We start from the raw sequence: 19,340 nt of genomic DNA, 5'->3' as shown, positions 1-19,340 counted from the left end.
ATAGTTAACTTCATCCTATGAAAATAAATAAAAAAATTTATAAAATTGAATATTGAAATAAGGTTAACTTCCCGTCAAATTAAAATAGGAGGCCAGGACAAAGATGAGCTTCCCAACAAATATGAACTTCTCGTTCCATCTCCGACTTCGACCTGCTCCATGGTCAAATTGAAATAGAAGGTAAGGACAAAGATGAGCTTCTCATCCCATCCCATCTCCGACCTTGACCTGCTCCATGGTCAAATTGAAATAGAAGATAAGGACAAAGATGAGCTTCTCATCCCGTCTCCAACCCCGATCTGTCCCCATGATCATCTCTAAATCTAGATGGGAGAAGGCTAAGCTAAAGAAGAGGAGAAAAAGAAAATAGGAGTTGAGACTAAATAAAGTAAAAATGACTTCCAACATATACCCACTAACTCTTTGCATCATTACTACCTTTGACCACCAAAATTAAGATGATTAGACTTCTTTGACCACCAAAATTAAGATGATTAGACTTCTTTGACCACCAAAATTAACATGACGAGTCTAATCACTCCAAGGCTTCACCGAAGGTACCCTAATATTCTCCTCCCATCTCAGGGTCCGGTCTATGCATTGAATTTTAATCTTTACCAACAACGAATAATCTCCACTTAGTTTCTCTCATGTTCAATCAAATCTTTTTGTGGGTATGCAAGCGAATTCTATTCGAAGATCAAAATGTTACCCAATTTTGTTCTTCCATCATCCTGTGCTCTGAACATTTCCATTGAAAAATTTGTACAACCGGGCTTCATTTTCGCCAGAGTTGGATCATATTGGATCAGCCCATCTTATGAGCTTACTGTTATCTTTCCATTTTCTTTCTTTACAATCGACTACTCTTCATTTGCAATCTAGGGCGATCGGTATTCTCTCATGGGTCGTTTTGATTTTCCTGTATCAAAACGGGAAAGTTGAGAATAAGAAGAGATTGTTGGGAATGAATTTCAAATGCTTTGAATGAAGTATGGCTGTGTTTCGTATGTGAGAATTTATAGCTTTGTCAATATAATTTGCATAGATCGGAATACGATTGTTAGGGATGATATAGTCGGAGGTTGTGTGTTCAAATCTTTAATATCTCCAGAATTTGAAGAACTAGAAGGCTTGGTCCCATGCTTGCATATCAAAAAATCCTAAATATGCAGATGAAAACTAGATTATAGAGGGATGGCTTTCTTTTTTTAAGAAAATCAGCTTCATTGCATATGTATATATACAGATGAATGCATAAGAAATGGGTAGAACAGGACTGTCCCATTTATATTATTGGGGACAAGCAACAGGGCATTGGCTTAAAGTTTCTGATTCCACATTATATTTGGGTGTTTGTTTGTTCTATTTTTCTGATAATTGATGAGATCCCTAGCAACATAATGTGGTTTCTCATTAATTTACAGTTTTTCAAGGAACTTGTTATGAGTTGCTTATTCAGATAGAACTGTCATAAGAAGGAAATCCCCTTTTGGAATATCCTCTGGCCAGGAGCAAGAATTGCCGAAGGATCATACTTAGATTTCCTCTTCAAGACAGTCTGCCACTTAGGGCCAAAGTGAGCTCTCCATTCTTCTTGGGAGCTGTAGTGGGGGAGGTATTGCTTGACACCAGGGAGGTACTCAATACAGTAATCCAAAATTCTTTGATTTTGTGCTAAAATGTGTTCTAACCCATCTGTTCCTATGGAAGATGGAACTGCAGAAGATAAGAAAGCCACTAAGTAGAACACTTCCTCTTCTGGAGTGACCAATGATGTTTTGTTGTTCCATCTGAACCAATGAAAAGTAATGAAGAATGAGACTGAGAACATGATAAAAAGAAAGTTTTCATATATGAATAAGTTATGAGGCAATTACTTGGATTTGTTAACTGGATAGATTATGATGGGGCCATTGCTAGTATCCTTGAGGATGTTACCAAAGACCTCTTGAGCAAAATCGTGTATTTGGGTTCTAGGGATCAGTAGATTTAGCCATGGATGAGGAATTTCCCATAAGCCTTTAGCTCGTAGCTTGTTTTCGGAGACGTGGACACGGTCCAGGAAAGCCAGGTAAGTAACTTCTGATGTGAAGAGGGTGGATGGAATATAGCTCAATCCTGTCAATAAGCTTTCAACTTTCTGCATTAGAAGAAAAATAAGTTAGCAAGCAGTGTTTTATGGGGCTGTTTTTGTTTTTAGATGGAAAAACTCCTCACCTTGTTTATAAATTCAAGTTCATCTGGGTTGAAGTACTTCGCTATTTCCAAGCAGTAGAAAACTTTTCCATCTGAATTGAATTTGCTGGCTTGCAGTGGTTCTTGGGGATTAAAAGAAGATCTCCAGTTATTGAGGAGACCAGTTCTATTAATAAATACAAATCCTTCAATATAATCAAATTGATCATTGGATGATATTAGATGTTCTTGGTCTCTTGTAAATTTGGAGAAGTCTGAGTAAAGTACTCTTATCCATTTTACCTGTCAAAAGTGATGGATTGTGTTTCATAATTTATGTACCTCGCTTTAATGAAATGGATGGAATATGGGCTTACCATTTTTGGTGCCTTTTCCAAAGAAATCCTTGCCCTTGTTATGATGCCAAACTGTCCAAGCCCGCCAAGAACAGCATGGAAAAGGTCTGCATTTTGATTCTCTGAACAGGCAACCACCTCCCCTTTTCCTGCAATGCGTTTAGTTGAAGCAAATACTCTTAAAACATTTTATTAAGATCAATGAGTTGAAAAAACTAGAACATTACCAGGAAAGAAATAGTTGCTTCTTTGTGAAATGACTAGCGATGTTACATGAAAGTTACCTGTGACAACTTCGAGCTGATAAACGTTGCTGATTTGGGGTCCATGCCGGAAGGCCTGTCCACTAATGCCAGCATTTGACAAGGTGCCTCCAACAGTAAGATGCAGGTAATCTGTCCAGGATTTTGGTGCCAGCCCTTGTTTAAGAGTTTCATGCAGGATATTTATCCACAGCTCTCCAGCTGAAACGTCCACATAAGGTAATTCCCCTGCATTTATTTTCATTTCTAGCCCCTGAAATGATTCCATATTGATAACTACACCATTATAGGCTTGAGCTTGACCTTGGATGGAATGTCCATGGCCTCTAGCTGCAACCGTCAAGTCGGACGCATATCCCATACTGAAAATATGGTTTATCGTGTTCGAAATATCGGACACGGATTTTGGATGTAGAACAGCTAATGGGTATAAATTGTATCTGTTTCCAAAATCTGTTGCTGCTTTATGATTATTGTCAAAGCTGAGGTATCCATCCAATTCCAGTGTTTGCAGTTCATAAGAGGATATATCAGAGGAACCAAAATGAGGAGGAATTGTTGGGGCTGCAAAAAGGTGGTTGGTGCTGTCAGGTATGCAACTGATGTATAGAATTATGTATAACTTGAGGAAAATAATGCTTTGTTTGATGAAGCCAGAAGGTGGCGACCCCATCTTTCCTTAAGGAGAGAAAGAAAGAGTGATAGAAAGAATAAGAGAGAGAGAGAGAGAGAGAGAGAGCAAAAGGAGAGGTGCAGAAAAGCCTAAGGAATGAAGTGGAATGAAAGAGAATTTAAAGAAGTTCTCGGGCGGCATAGTCAAACATATAGTTGGTGGCATTGGGCGAGCTAGCTACCAGTAGTTCTTTTGGTTCACCTTTTTGAGGTTAGAAAAAAAAAACAGAGGAGATAAAAAAACTGCCCAAAAGCAAAAGCAAAAACATAAATATTTCCTTTTCCTTTTCCTTTTCTCGATTGACACTTTCTGAAGAACAGTTCTCAACCAAATTTTAGTGAAAGAAAACAAAAATCACCTTGACCATTAATTGAGGAAGGTGCAGAGTGGTGTTGTTTACTGCATGAAGCAAAGAATTTATGTTTCTCCTTATTCCAATCTTGTCAAAATTCACTGTTTGTCTTCTTTACACACTGAATGCGGCTGCAAAACCACTGTAATTGGCTGAATTTTCACTTTTTGTCTGCTGTTCATATATGGTACAGTTTGAATTCAATTTCTCTATTGCAGAGTGAATGGCGGGCTGGCCCCTACTCTGTTTCATGCTTCTTCAAGCTGAGTGTCTGAGGAGTCAGATATCTTGGACCCACTTCATTTTTTCTTCATAAGAGTATAGATTGTGCTTTGACAGCTCTTACCAACGAGCTATATAGTTCTTTCTATATAATTTTCATGAATTTCTTGTTCATATTTAGCTTTGTATATGTTCGTTTGTCGATTTTTATCGTTATGGTATAGATATGAGATCAAACCATCAAAAGCTTAAAAGGGTAAGCACAATCTAGATTACTTACTACAAATTTTGGTCGAAACCATCGTAAGGGGCTCTCGAGCCGATCCTTGTAAGGTCAAAGACTCAATACATATGCACGTGAACTAGCTCATTAGTAGTTCTTAGAAAAAGTAAATAGAATAAGCATGATAGCTATGTTGAAGGTAGACAAATAAACATATTTCAAAGGGGAAATAAAAATCGAACGTAGAAACCGTCGATTCTTGTACGTCTGTTCTTAAATCTCTTCATTCACTGTGTTCTTGATTATAAATTTCAAAAGGCTGTTCAAACAGTGATGGTCAATATTTTGTTATTCTCTCAATTGCATTGAACTGCATCTAGATTTTGATGTATGTTTCTCTTTGATTCAGGGACTAAAAGTTGTTTTTTTTCCTTTCTAGGTGCTGAAGAAGAAGTGTCTGAAAAGGAAAGATGAAAGATATATGTAGATGGAATGAGTGCAGAGCAGCAGCAGCAAAGAAAGCTCAATTTACTGCATGTGATAATTCCTTTGCTTTTTTGTGGACTTAAAAGGTATGTGGCTTCATCATCAAACTTCTAATGGAGGGTAAGAGTGAGAGAGAGAGAGAGAGAGAAGATTGGGAAGGGGTGGGGCCATAGACATGTGATCTGCATAAGGAGGGTAGTGGCCCAAGAAAAGGAAGGGATTGAAAAGAGGAGGAGGAGGAGGAGGAGGAGGAGGCTTAGATAAAGAATGTTGAGGGTATGTTAATATCAGGATTATAAAATTGATTCCATTGTTTGATTGGATAGCATTGATTCTAATTTCAGTATCACTTGCCCCAATATTCTCTTTGTTATTATTATTATTCCTTTGTTTGAAAGTTGAAGACTGGCCCATGAGAGTGGTTGAGTTGTTGAAGAGAGAACGACCGTTAGGAGATATTGTTCGTTTTGGTCCGTTATGTATCGTTATCAGCTTCACGGTTTTAAAACGTGTCTGTTAGGGAGAGGTTTTCACATCCTTGTAACCTAGAGAACGAAGCATTCTTTATAAGGGTGTGGAAACCTCTCCCTAGCAGACGTGTTTTGAAACTGTGAGGCTGATGATGATACGTAACGAGTCAAAGCAAACAATATCTGCTAGCAGTAGACTTATGCTATTACAAATGGTATTAGAGCCAGGTTACCGGACGGGGCTAGACCCTCTCCATAGTAGACGGATTTTAAAACCTTGAGGGAAGTCCCATAAGGAAAAATTCAAAGAGGACAATATCTAGTAACAGTTAACTTGAGCAGTTTTTAACCTTCACCTTCACGTGTTAGTACACTTCTCTTTCAAACTCATCATCTCAGTGTTAGTACACTTCTCTTTCAAACTCATCATCTCAAAACAAGGGTAGAGAGTATATTTAAACTGTTTGGGAGTTCTTTAGAAAAGTAGCTATTATGCACTAAGAATCACTCCAGTTTGGATAGGATAACATTTGCAGCGGTTATCAATCATCAAAAGAATGAAGAACTAGACCGTTAAAAGTCTCGTGATCATGCTCAAAACTATGAAATATCCAGTACTACTTCAAAAAGAGATCGAAGGTACAACGTAACAGTCTTTGATGATCGATTTTGACAAGCATGAATAGTAGCTCATCTAAAATTCAATGAACGAAACTTTTGATCCGAAAAAAGAAAGGTAGGGAAGAATATTTGGTGCATACACATGTGAAGGCAGTCCTATATACCCAAGAATATTTGGGTGTTTGGTGTTAGCAAGTAGGGGCCTGTTTGTGTGTACTTTGTGGAGAAAGGATATAAGAAGTTTGAGATAATATATTTATTGAACACAAAATTGTGAAGAGAAAGTGGAAGAAACACTAAAAAAAAAAAGGTATAAAATGTTGTTATAATAAGAATGGGTTGCATTATGTGCCCCATAACCTTCTATTTTGGATATTATTAAACACTTACCTTTTCTTTATTGGGAGACCTTATGAGCATCCCTTTGAATGTCATATGTTTTTTTTTAGAGAATTATCTTATTAACTCACTTTGTTGTCTCAAATATTGGCATCAATAACACAATCTACTTTCAAAATTTCAAACCCTAAAAAGAATATTATTGATGCTTCGATAGTTTTTACGATACTCTCTTCATTCTTTAACCTAAAACATTTCCGAGAAAGAATATTGTGTAGAAATGTTCATATGATTCGATGATATGATGAATTTGGACTATACATCTAAAACCATAAAAGTCGAGTTGGGTTGAATTTTTTTTCGGTTTGGGTTGGGTTGAATTTTTTAAAATAAAATTTTTTTATTCTGTTTGTGGGTTGTCGTTGTGTTGGTTTGGTCAACTCAGGTATGTTTGTAACTGATGTAAACTCTATTTCGGTTGCACGCAACCCACACCTCTAATATTTTGTTGGTTATACACCCCTAAGTTTAGGTTTTGTTTGATAATAATTATGGGTTTGTATCGTTTTTAAGATATTACCTCGTATAGCAATATTTTTATTAATTTTATACATTTGATGACTCGAGTAAGATGTTATTGTATAATTCAAATTGCTTGTAGTTAGGTACAGGAACAAACTAAAAGAGATGATCGAGCAACAGGGTTTTGCGAGAGAGAAATTCATAAGTGAAGAGCGAAAGAGATGATCGAAACTGAGAGATATTTATCGACGAGAAGAAGAACGACAATAGAACGATAAAAGACGAGAAGTGGCATCATCAAAAACATTTGAAATAACAAAAGTGGGATGGCATGAAGAGACGAACAAAATGACTCATTGTTTGAAAACAAGAAGTAATATACTTAATACAAACAAAGGCAACAATATAATAATCAAAAGGGCCTTGGCAATGTTTTAGATAATACATAATCTTCCACATGGCTCATTCACAACCCACCAATCATAATATCCTTCCATAAAGGAGTGTTCATATGATTTGGGAATCCGACCAACTCAGACTGTCTAACCCGAGCTATAAAGGTTGGGTTGGGTTAGATTTTTTTCCATTTGGATGGGCTGAATTCTTTTTGGTTGGATCACCCGACCAACTCGAAAATAGGGTTAAACCCAACTCTACCCTACTTTGAAGATTAAGAATATTTGATGTTTATATTAACAATGCACTGTGACTAATGAATGTTTGATATTTGAAGTTTATAAGATTTTTAGTCGGGTCAACTCGACCAACCTGGAAATAGGGTTAAACCCAAACCAACCCAACCCTATCCTACTTTAAAAATTATGATGAAAGAATATTTGACGTTTGTATCGACGATGCGTTGTGACTATTGAATCTGTAATATTCGAGATTCTTAAGATTTTAGCTATTAATGTAACATGTATCGTAAATAAATATAATTTTCTAAATCATTAAAAAGGAACCAAATAACTTGATAATCTAATCCAACCTGAAAGTAGAGGATTGAGTTGGTTGTGAACTCTATGGAGTTGCTTAGGTCACTAACCTGACTAACCTGAAATTTTGAGTTAATCACGTGTACAATCCCTAATATATTGCAGTTTTGCCTCACTTTGGTCGATGATAAAGTTCTTGAATGAATGAATGTTCTTCGGTTGAATAGGCGTGTTCATATGATATGATAACTCGACCAATTTGGACTACCTATGAGAGATCCCACATTGGTTGGAGAAGGGAACGAAACATTCCTTATGAGGGTGTGGAAACCTTTCCCTAGTAGACGTGTTTTAAAAATCTTGAGGGAAAGCCCGAAGAGAATGCCTAAAGAGGACAATATCTACTAGCGGTGGACTTGAGCTATTATAAATGGTTTCAGAGCTAGGTTTCATTTCTAGGATCTGTGGGTTATGGACCCAACCACGCCGACATGCATTGCAAAATCATCGATGCATCTTGGGTACAAATAGTCAAGAGGCAATGCACTGTTCAAGGCCTAGGGTTTAAATGGTCAAGGTCAAACGACGAGCTTCGTAGAGAAGTGTTAAGACCTTGGTAACATTGGTCACGAGTCTATATATCTCGAAAGGTCTTGGACAGCTTTGGTTAGGTCTAAACATGATGTTAAGTGAAGTTGATCGGTGCAAAATTCATGTGTTACGGGCATGCATGATGCAAAAATTCTTGTGTTGGGTAAGTCTTATTTTATTTTACTTGTTCACGTATGTCGAGGATGATGCTCCTATTATTAACTTTCGATAAGCATGTTAGGATACCTATAAACGACATGATTTTTGCTTTGTCTTATATCTGATGTCTCACTAGGTATAAACTATTTACTAAATACTTTTGCATCAGCCCCTACTTCAATGAACAAGTCTACTATGAACTTGCTGACACGAAAGATGAAACACGACGAAAAGACTCTATTAACTAGTTTCTAGTTTTTTAGTAGAAATTTACTCGAAGAGTCTAGTTGGCTCTTTACTTGCACCAATCTAAACTCATGTCGTGATTTAGTCTGATTCGTTTTGTACTTTATTCTTTATGGTCCTTGTTGTTTTCAAAACGTAAACTCGTGATGTTGAAGTGCATTTCAAAACGAAAACACGATGAAAAGAAGCTTATAATCTTTCATATCTCTAAACACGTGACTTTTAACCTACAAACCCCACAAGAAAAGACATAAAAATATGAACCAAATCACTTCAATGGGAGACCAACATGCATTCCAAAAGAAGAACATGTTAGGTCAAAAGACATCAGACCAAAAAGATGTTAACTCATATATAATATTGCCCTATCCCGAAGGAATCTAAACATTTTGTGTTATTAAAAAAAAAAAAAACTTGATTTACACAAACTTTTATAAACTTTAGTTCTTGTAACTAATGATAAAATTTGAAATTTACCGATCAGATTGGGTTGTTTGAGAAATCTTTTCGATCAATTTGAAATTTAAGATTGGTTGAGTTGGTGCATCGAGCAACTCGAATAGAGTTCTCAACCCAGGTCGAATTAGGTTAGGTTGGGTTGTCAAGTATTCACAAGTAACAGTGCATCACTAACATTGGTTACAAATATCAAATATTCTTAATATTCGTAATAACTTTAAAAGTAGGATAGAGTAGAGTTAGGATATAACCCTAATTTCGGGTTGGTTGAGTTGACTTAACGAAAGAAATGTAAACATGCAAACTGACCGAATTTTTCAGTATTCCAAAAATTCGACCCAACCCCAGCTGAAAAAAAATCTAACCTAATCCAACGTTTATGATTTGAGTTCAATATAGACAAGTTTTTACCTAGTTGAATATAATAGCATTTCGAGGACTACTGATGTCATCGTGGAACATTGCCACATCATCCTCGTTGGAGTCCTCGTCATCATCATGTTGAGGAGAAAAAGACAATGGTTGTAAAAGAGGGTTTAAAAAAAAACATCTACGAGAGTAGAAGAACACAAGATTAAAGTGAAAAAAAAAAACATTACTTTTATCATGTTTCCCCTCATACTTACATTCCACTCTTATCATGTCCCTTTGTCTTTCACCCTCTTTTTTGTGAATCCCAACACCCCTTTTATTCATCTTTTAATGTGGAAAAAATAGTCCAATTCTATCCATCAATAATTCATCTTTTTATTATTCATCTACATATTTTGCCCGAGTAGCGAAAGACCGGTATCTTGGGTAGATGCACAGTCTCATCCTATATCATAGGAAAGTATAATGCATCTCTCTAAACATCTCTGTGTAAGGTTAAGGGGCGATCCTTCCACAATGGAGTCTACTTGTATGATATTCCACAACGAGTTTATAATGTAGAGGCCTTGTTCTGATCTAGGTCAAGCTCGATGGTACTGCTCCTGTATACCTACTGCTCGACAAGGGCATTATTGGGTTCAACCTAGATCACTGATTAAGCTAATGGTGTATTGGAGAAATAGGAAGTGGAGGCTCTAGTGATACCAATCACACTATTTACGACCCCTTTGTGCATGCAGTTCGTGTCCCACTGAGCATAAGGACTTCTTTGGATTTTCTCCTCTATGACACGTGTCACCTCCTGAGCATGTCTCTACCACTTGATTTTTGGTAATTTTTACGTTTTACATAGCTTGCTCATCCGTATTACCCAACTCATATTTTAGTCATGCATATTCTATTTCTAGCTTTGCATTAAAACATAAAATAGCATGTTTAACGAAAATCTCAATCGAGGGCATAACGGTCATTTTTCACAACATACATACAACACATGGTCATCCACTTCCAAAATCCTTAACATGCATTTTCTAATCGCCTAAGTTAAGAAATTCTCGCATGCTATCACCTTCTAGCGATTCCTATAGGTATTACTTGACTAAAGTCAGTGTGGCAACTTACTTAAATGACACGTACCTTCTCGAGATTGCTTTTCAACGTGTTGAAGCTCCAAAATTTCTAAAATTTCTCTAGTAGGTCCTAATTCAAGCCAATTAGGGTTAGTGTCAAAATTGGAGTGAAAAAACAATCAAACGGAGGTCGAACAGGTCAGAAAATATCTCTCACACGTGGAGGAGGAACCACCCACGCGAGAATAGCCAGGTGCCGGGGGAGCAATTGTTGCGCTCATTGTGCACCACATGGCGCGTTCTGGTTGGTTAATCCGAGCTCGACTTCACCCAAAATTATATATTTTTGTTAAAAGAAAGTTTCATTTTCATAAGCTTAGAAGATTTCATGAGAAAAGTGAAGTAAAAGGCATATGGTAGCTATGGCACCTAAGCCTCCACTCATGTGATTGTGGATCAAGATTTTCTGCCCACAAGAACCCTTCATAGTGGAGACTTAATACATTTAAACAATCATGTGATTTTCTTCACATAAGAACCCTTCATAGTGGAGATTTTACACATTTAAACAACAAAAGAAAGCGACTATTTTAGCTTTTGGAGCGTTAAAATTTGAATCAATACATGATGTATTTACTAGTAGTGAAATTGGATCATAATCACGACTATAAGAGATCGGAAAAATCAATCAAATAAGATAAAAAAGTTCAACACTACGTAAAACGGGTTGAAGCATGAAAGAAATCGTGCTTCTAAACAAGAGATAAAAAGCCCAGTTTTCAAGCCGATCTATTCATCTTTTGACCTACTTCTGAAAGAAGTCGACAAAAACTCTACAAAGGTTAAAATTAATGTACTCGAGCATGATTTCATCAACATTATGTATATGTATGTATCTATGAGATCTCACATTGGTTGGGGAGGAGAATGAAGTATTTTTTATAAGGGTGTGAAAAAATCTCCCTAGCATACGCGTTTTAAAAACTTTGAGGGGAAACCTGAAAAGAAAACCCTGAAGAGGACAATAACTGTTAATGGTGGGTTTGGGCCGTTACAAATGGTACTAGAGCTAGACATTGAGTGATGTACCAACAAGGAGGGGAGCCTGAAGTAGGCGGACACGAGACGGTGTGCCACGAGGTGGTGTGCCAGCAAGGATGCTAGGCCCTGAAGGGGGTGGATTGGGGAGGTCGCACATCGATTGGAGAAGGAAATGAGTATCAGCGAGGACGTTGGGCCCCGAAGGAAGTGGATTGTGAGATCCCACCTCGGTTGGAGAGGAGAACAAATCATTCTATATAAAAACTTGAAAATCTCTACCAAACAAACGCGTTTTTAAAACCTTAAGAGAAAGTTCAAAGAAGACAACACGTTTAACCGTGAACTTAAGCTGCCTAGAGGGCTATGTGGGAGCTAAGCCGCATAAGTCCAATGTAAACTACCAAAGAGGCTGAGGCTAACCCTAACCTCATACGCCAAGGCCGACCACAATAAATGTCTTTTTTGTTTCCCAATCAATGACGTATAGACACAAGACTTTTTAAAGGCTAGAATTTCAGATCTAAGCTTATGGTAAGCCTATGCTTGACTCTAATTATTGGAATATTTTCTTTCGAATAACAATGAAGACCACCGCTCGTAGATATGTTTCTTTAGGCTTTTCCTCTCGAGATTCTTTCAAGGTTTTTAAAATACGTCTGCTAGTGAGAGGTTTCCACACCCTTATAAAGAATGTTTCGTTCCCCTCTCCAACCGATGTAAAATCTCACAATTCACCCCTCTTCAGGACCCAGTATCCTCACTGATACTCGTTCCTCTTTCAAAACAATGTGAGATCTCACAGAAACAAAGTGTCCCAACAAGCTTCAAGTTCAATCCTCCCAGCAAAGAGGCGATTGACGTAGTTTAAGCTAGCATGAGCTTCGACCAACTAACTTCTTCAAACACGGTTTTGTTGAAGGGATTGATCTTCTCAAACATGCTCGACATGAAGATTGTACCAAAATCTTGAGTAGAAGATCCATAAATGAAGTTTGACCATGTTGGGAGAGTTTGAAGCACTCATATCATGTCTACAAAAGCATATGAGTAAATGGATTGGTCAATAAATTGAATTGTTTGGAGTGTTCTCTCACAACCCACTTGAACAAACGTAAGTATAGAAAGAAAAGAGGCCTAGTTTGAGGTATCTACAACGATAAGATGCCAAATTCCAATAGAAATGCACACATTACTCTAGCAACTCAAACAAGCTATTTGGTAGCCTTTACATACTTCTTTTTAGCCTCTTCGTTAAGTGCTTGTATACCCACCCTTCATGCGTTGTCTACTCATCTCGTTCTTATATTTGTTCGAGCTAGGCAACCAGCAAGAAGAGACGTTTCTTCAACACTATCTTTCTTGCTTCGACTAAAATGTTGTTTTCTTTTGGTCTTCAAAAACAACATCAACTCAGCTCATTCATATTTCTGGTCCATGTTTGGGAGGATGCACGTTTAACACGTTAAATTTTATGCGTTCGTCTTATATAGTTTATATAAGTAAGAGAACTGTTTGGAACTTTGAGACCTTTTCAAAAACTCGATAGCTGTAGAATCTAAACCTGAACATCTTAGAGCCTAGAGAAAACCTTGTGGTAACTTATTAGAATAAGGATGAGATCAGAGAATACAAGTAGGTAATTGAAAGTTTTTATACTCATGACTCTACTTTTCTTTTTCAGGTGATCGCTGACGGCTGGTCGAGGTAGGGAGCATTCAGGATCTACACAATCACAGAGGGGGTCGTCTCAGGCCTTTAGTCACTTTGTGTACTTTTAGGGTTAATTTTTATTTCGTTCCCTGTTCCCATTTTGTAATAAACTTTATCGTACTTTTGTCATTTCTTTTTAGTCCTAATTTGTGATTCGAAATCTCAAAAATTGGGTCGTGACGGGTATAGGATGTATGGTTAGATGGGTTATATTGATAGGATTTTGTAATGATGTTAGGAATTTTGAGAAAAGGTGAATATAATGTTTAGTGCATGATGTTTGATAAGTCACCATTCACTGTTTGAATATGGAAAGCATGTGCTATCAATAGATTGGGTTAGGTATCACTTATAGATCCTAAAGGCCTAATATTCAAACTCTGTTTGAACCTAAAAGCAAAGGACTTTGGAAGCCACAAAAACTTTCCCTTACTCAAAAGCAAGATTGCACACCAAAAACTATGTAATGTGTATGAACAGAAGAGAGGGCCCTTTTAGGCACCCACCCAATATCTCCTTTCTACTTTCTTTTTCACATTACTTTTTTGGTATTAGAGTCAGACACCAGGCGATATTATCAGTGAGAAAGTTAGGCCCTAAAGAGGTAGACACAAGACAGTGTACCAGCAAAGACGCTGGGCCTCAAAGAGAGTGGATTGAGGGGTCCCACATCGATTGGAGAATAGAACGAGTGTCAGTAAGGACACTGAACCTTAAGGGGGTAGATTGTGAGATCCCACATCGGTTGGGGAGGAGAACGAATCTTCCTTTATAAGGGTGTGGAAACCTCTCTCAAACATATGCGTTTTAAAAACTTTGAGAAAAAGTACGAAAGAGAAAGCATAAAGAAGATAATATCTACTAGCGGTGATCTTAAACTCTAACAAAAAGAAGAAAAAAAAAACTGGGTTTTGGTTGACATTACATAAACGAGCTAGTAGCACCTAGTTGTTTTAGGTATCTTCGTAGAGAATCAAAGGACGTTTTGAGAGTTTTCTTCAAATGTGAGGCACAACTAGTATGCACTATCTCAATTGCTCTACTCATGGTAATATAGAATTTGTAGGGTGTGCATAAGATAATATAACGCCATATTCGACGCTTGATGTTCCCGACAATCTCTTGCTATTTACTTCTTGCGTTTAAGAGTAGTTTAACATGTTTTGTTCTCACTTCATCTTATTCACAGGATCGCTCTCATTCATATGTGGTTACAGTTTATTTATTTACCCTTCTTTACTAGTTAACAATCTTGTCATGTGAGATCCCACATCAGTTAGCCAGGCATCAGGCAGCGTGCAAACAATGACGCTAAGCTCCCAATAGAGTGGATTGTGAAATCCCACATTAGTTGGAGAGGGGAACGAAACATTTCTTATAAGGGAGTGGAAAACATTTCTCAAGTAGACGCATTTTCAAATCCTGAGATTGACGACGATACGTAACGAGTCAAAGTAAACAATATCTACTAGCGGTGGACTTGAACTGATACATGTCAAGATCTCCAAATTCTCAACACAAAACATTATCATCGTGAAATCCTTCAAAAAAAACCTTCAAATTGGACCTAAACATAAGTTCTACATCCATGTGTGTCAATTTTTTTTTTTTTTTTTTTTTTTTGCACATGAATGTGACATGCACAAGTAATGAATATAGGTATATGCTTAAATAGTAGTACTAGCTACACATAATTGAAAGGCTACAAAAATATTTCTATTTAGCCATGGAATATTTCATATGCTTATTGCTTTTCTTTCCACCCATTTATACTCTTTGTCAATTAAAACCCTTAACCCAAAATTTATATAATAGATAATTAGAAAATGATTTCAACTTTGTTCTTGAATGATTCTGATTTCGATCCAGCATTGACCATCTATTTTCACGGTTAAAACTCTTTGACAACACGAAAAAAATCATTGCTCTAAGACAAAATAAAAAGCTCTCGTAAGAGACGTGCTACATTTGAAAAAGTATATCAAAACCGTCACTTCACGAGACTGGTTCTTTGGAAGTGACATTTTTGATCTTTCCAAAACATTAGTGTAACAATTACGTATTTTTCAAATAAGTATACAAAGATCAAAACATTCTCGACCCATAGGCTACAAACAAACAATGATTTGAGGGAGAAAACAAGGCATGCCTTCAAAGGGTTTTGAATGGTTTGGACTGTTAAAACATGATTGCTTTCAAAATTTTCCTTTTCTTCCATTTGATTCAACTCGAAGCCATTTTAAGTGTCATGAGTTTTAGTGATAGGACAGCAAAAGACGGTCGTTTGGAAGATAAAGATGGCCCAAAACCTACCCAAGATAAGCCTTGTGTATAACAATGACATGCTATGAAGCAAGGATTTGTAGTGGACATCACCACCTACTTCAATTAGTGCTATCACCGCTCTACATTACATCTAAGAATGTACGTTCCTTATGGCGCTCTCACTATTTAATCAGTTTGTAAAAAGGCAGATTTCAACTGACTGGAAAGCAGATCCGCTCAACTTTCTACTCCTCTTGAGCTGTCTTGTCGTATCTAAAATGGCTTCGAGCATTCTACTACAGTTGTCTACTCACTAAGATGGGTAAGTCATAGATTTACTTCTCAAATGTCACGATTGGTATCAAATCTATAATGATCCGGTCTTAAGAAAGCTTTCTGTGCATCCCTATAAAAGCATTCCCCATCTCTCTCAAGCATTTTGCCAAAGTCATTGCAATTTGAAAAGAAAATTATAAAAGAGTTTATAAATTGGGTCACGTTTTATCTTTATAAATAGAGCAAGTCGAGAAATTGGACAAAGATAAAAACCAGAATATAATCTTCATCTCCGGCCCAATTTAGCTAACAATGAGAAAGCTCCCACGCTTTCTTCTCCATTACACACCAATTCATAAGAAGCCTTATGGACTATATCCGTGAATAAGAACATGATCCTCCATATGATATATATACTGCCCAAGGAAAAGAGCATCATTTCAAATCACAAGTTTATATCAAACTACCTAAATAAGAAAAGATCCATAAATTATCTAAAAATGTTTTCGGGTAGCTAGTTTAGATTTCTAGAATATCAATTTCAAAATCAAATTTCAACACTTCATTTTCAACTCAGATAAATTTAACATAAGTTTTGGCCAAAAATCGATTCGAACTCGTTATTTTCGAGCTTATGGTAATAATTATTCTTGTTGGTCTATCTGAATCCATACCATTTCCTAAGCTAATTAAAGCCTTCCTTGGAACACCTATATTAACCTCTCCTAATCATATGGAAAATGTTACAACAGCCTCAACAACAAATATCACATTCAAATGCATATGTTAAATTGTTGAATTTCCTCTACCAGTGCAAGCTGAAACCTTACTTGGAGCTCCAACGACATCGTCAAGGATCAACCGACAAGCTGAATCATTTATATAACAGTGCATCACGGCCTGGACCGACACCTACGTAATGGACAGGTATGCCAACAAGTTGTTCAATCCTTGATACATATTCTTGTGCAGCCGTAGGAAGGTCAGAATAGTCTCTTATTGAAGAGATGTCACACATCCATCCAGGCATTGTTTCATATTCCACCTACACATAGGAGACAAATGGGAAAAATTAAATTAATGTTGTTAGGACTTTAGAATCAGGTGTTCAAGATCGTCAATTTAAGAAAATTTGAATGCCTAATTTATCATGAAAATGATTGGAACATCAAAGAATACTAACTACAAACAACATCAAAGAATTGTCTTATCTTGCAAATCTTAGTAAAGAGCATATTACCCGAAGCATTCCCAACAGTTTTTACTGAGGCAACAATGAAAGAACACGTGAAAAATGTAGGGAAAATGAGAACAAATAAGAAAAGTAATGCGTAATGCTTGCCTTTATTTGTTCAAGAAGACTAAGATCAGCAGGAAAGGATTTGACTGGTGTTCCATCTGGTGTCTGATAAGAAACCCCCAGTTGAATCTCAGGCAGTTCCGAAAGAACGTCAAGCTTCGTAAGATTCAGAGAAGAAAAGCCATTAATTTGACAACAGTACTTTAGTGCAACTATATCAAGCCAACCACAGCGACGAGGACGACCAGTTGTGGTACCAAATTCATGTCCAGCAGACCTAAGTAGGTCACCTCCTTTTCCTAAGATCTCTGTAGGAAATGGGCCAGAACCAACTCTAGTAGTGTATGCCTTCACCTGCAAAGATCAACAGAGAACCTTATGGGTGTGCATATACAATATATAAACTGTCACTCATGCTTTTCGTTAGTACACCAAAGAATAAGATCAATGATACTTGAATATCATTAAAGCAGACAAAAAAAAACACTAAGAATATACGAAAATGTCGTGAAAAGTTTAGTAGAAAAACTCACCACTCCAATAAGATCACCCACAACTTTTGGAGCAATCCCAAGACCAGTGCAAATTCCACCCGCTGAAGGACTAGAGGATGTTACAAAAGGATATGTCCCAAAGTCAATGTCAAGCATAGTTGCTTGACCGCCTTCAACCAAAATCTTCTTATTCGAAGAGATGGCTTCATTAATGAAATGCACGGTGTCAGTGATAAATGGTTCCAATCTCTCAGCATATCTTTTATACTTCTCAACTTCTTCCTTCAAAACTTCAGGGGTATAGTTAAAATCTTTGAATCTCGAAGCAGCGTCCGAGAGTAGAAGGTCCATAGTTTGAGGAAGGGTGTCCAAGTGCCTCAAATCTCCCACTCTAACGCCATTCCTAATCACTTTACTAGAGTAACAAGGTCCAATTCCTCTCCTGGTTGTTCCAATGAAAGACTTGGCTAGCTCAGCTTCTCTTAGCCCATCCACCTCCTGATGGAAATCAAACAACAGATGGGCCCGATCAGAAACCAAGATCCTCCCCTTGCACGAGACTCCACTTGCTTCTAAACGATCAATTTCTTCAAAGAAACCAGGCACGTGCACCACAACTCCATTTCCAATAACACATGTAGTATTTTCATTAAGGATCCCAGAAGGGATGAGATGAAGAGCAAACTTCTTCCCTTCTGCATTATATATTGTGTGCCCAGCATTAGCACCACCCTGCAAATCAGTTTGATCTTTCAGAAACCTAAAGTAGCATTCACATCAGGGTATCACATAAAAACACGACAATGGACGCTGGACAATCTATAATCAAAAGCCCTCTTTTGCTGTCACCATTACAAATAGAGCAACACAAGATTAAAGATGATGCTTATATGCTTTAAAAACAAAAAGAAAGCTAAGAAATGGAGACAAAAAGGTCAAACTAAAGAAACAGAGAGGCTGAAACTTGAAACAGGAGAAAACAAGGTTGACAGGCAATAGAAACTAGCAAGTCAATCAATAAATCCAAATGCAATAGCAGAAGCAAAAGAAACAAGATAAAAATCTAAGCCCCAAAACCCTCCAAAGAAAAGAAAACAAAAAAAATAAATAAAAGCAATCAAATCTAGAGAGTACCTGACAGCGAGCGACAATTTCAAAGTGCGGAGCCAGGATGTCAACGAGTTTACCTTTACCTTCATCACCCCACTGGCAGCCCAGCACTCCAGAAACTTGACTGAGTTCCCCAATTCGTTTCAGTCCGTCCTTCTTTGCCGACTCCGGCACACTCACAGACGAACTAACCGCCGCCGCGGGGTTAGCAGAGCAGCAAACAAAGAGCGCTGGATGGCGTCCGGAGACGAGTCTCCGGCATGTCGGCGATGCCGATTTAGTGGCGGGGAAAAAAGTGGACTCGAAAGCAAGGGAAGAGATGTTCATGGTGAAGAAGAGAGGGTTTGACGAGGGTTTAGAGAAGCAACTTGGAGAATTTGTATGAAATGGCGAGTAGGTTGCATTAGAGGGGGAAGGCGCGTGGACTCAAACTCCTTAATTTTCACTTTAAATCCTTAACTTTCACATTAAATTCTTAACTTAGCTCTCATTTTCATCGTTCATAGTTTCTTCCAACTATATTGTGGACATTTTCTCACTAATTTTTTTTTGAAAATAAGCTCTCATGTTGTGTCTATGTCTTCGTGGAACCATACTCGGGGTGAAC

The 19,340-nt window shown here is 37.4% G+C and overlaps 2 protein-coding genes and 1 long non-coding RNA gene across 4 annotated transcripts; 1 reads left to right on the top strand and 2 right to left on the bottom strand.

Moving 5' to 3' along the window:
* Positions 1-1,206: 1,206 nt before the first annotated feature.
* Positions 1,207-4,048, bottom strand: LOC111781792 (cytokinin dehydrogenase 1-like). The gene is made up of 5 exons (XM_023662493.1): positions 2,819-4,048; positions 2,556-2,683; positions 2,221-2,481; positions 1,881-2,143; positions 1,207-1,793 (listed from the first exon to the last, which is right to left on the bottom strand). Exons 1-5 carry the CDS (start codon positions 3,468-3,470, stop codon positions 1,472-1,474), a joined length of 1,626 nt encoding a protein of 541 aa, XP_023518261.1. The 5' UTR covers positions 3,471-4,048; the 3' UTR covers positions 1,207-1,471.
* LOC111781794 lies at positions 2,925-5,108 on the top strand. Its single transcript, XR_002813014.1, has 4 exons — positions 2,925-3,016; positions 3,088-3,224; positions 3,303-3,388; positions 4,041-5,108. It is a non-coding gene; the product is annotated as an uncharacterized LOC111781794 (long non-coding RNA).
* Positions 5,109-16,010: 10,902 nt separating this feature from the next.
* On the bottom strand, positions 16,011-19,126 carry LOC111782074 (adenylosuccinate synthetase, chloroplastic-like). Of its 2 annotated transcripts, XM_023662855.1 has the most exons (5): positions 18,758-19,126; positions 17,663-18,355; positions 17,172-17,483; positions 16,660-16,874; positions 16,011-16,245 (listed from the first exon to the last, which is right to left on the bottom strand). In XM_023662855.1, exons 1-4 carry the CDS (start codon positions 19,058-19,060, stop codon positions 16,704-16,706), a joined length of 1,479 nt encoding a protein of 492 aa, XP_023518623.1. In that variant the 5' UTR covers positions 19,061-19,126; the 3' UTR covers positions 16,011-16,245; positions 16,660-16,703. The 2 variants fall into 2 exon arrangements, with proteins under 2 accessions (XP_023518623.1, XP_023518622.1); XM_023662854.1 differs by lacking the exon at positions 16,011-16,245 and having other exon boundaries at positions 16,423-16,874.
* Positions 19,127-19,340: the final 214 nt, after the last annotated feature.

Source organism: Cucurbita pepo, chromosome LG19 (genome assembly GCF_002806865.2).
Source record: "Cucurbita pepo subsp. pepo cultivar mu-cu-16 chromosome LG19, ASM280686v2, whole genome shotgun sequence".
Classification (NCBI taxonomy): Eukaryota; Viridiplantae; Streptophyta; class Magnoliopsida; order Cucurbitales; family Cucurbitaceae; genus Cucurbita; species Cucurbita pepo.
Note: the sequence above shows the minus strand (reverse complement) of the source record. Positions and strands in the feature narration are given on the sequence as shown.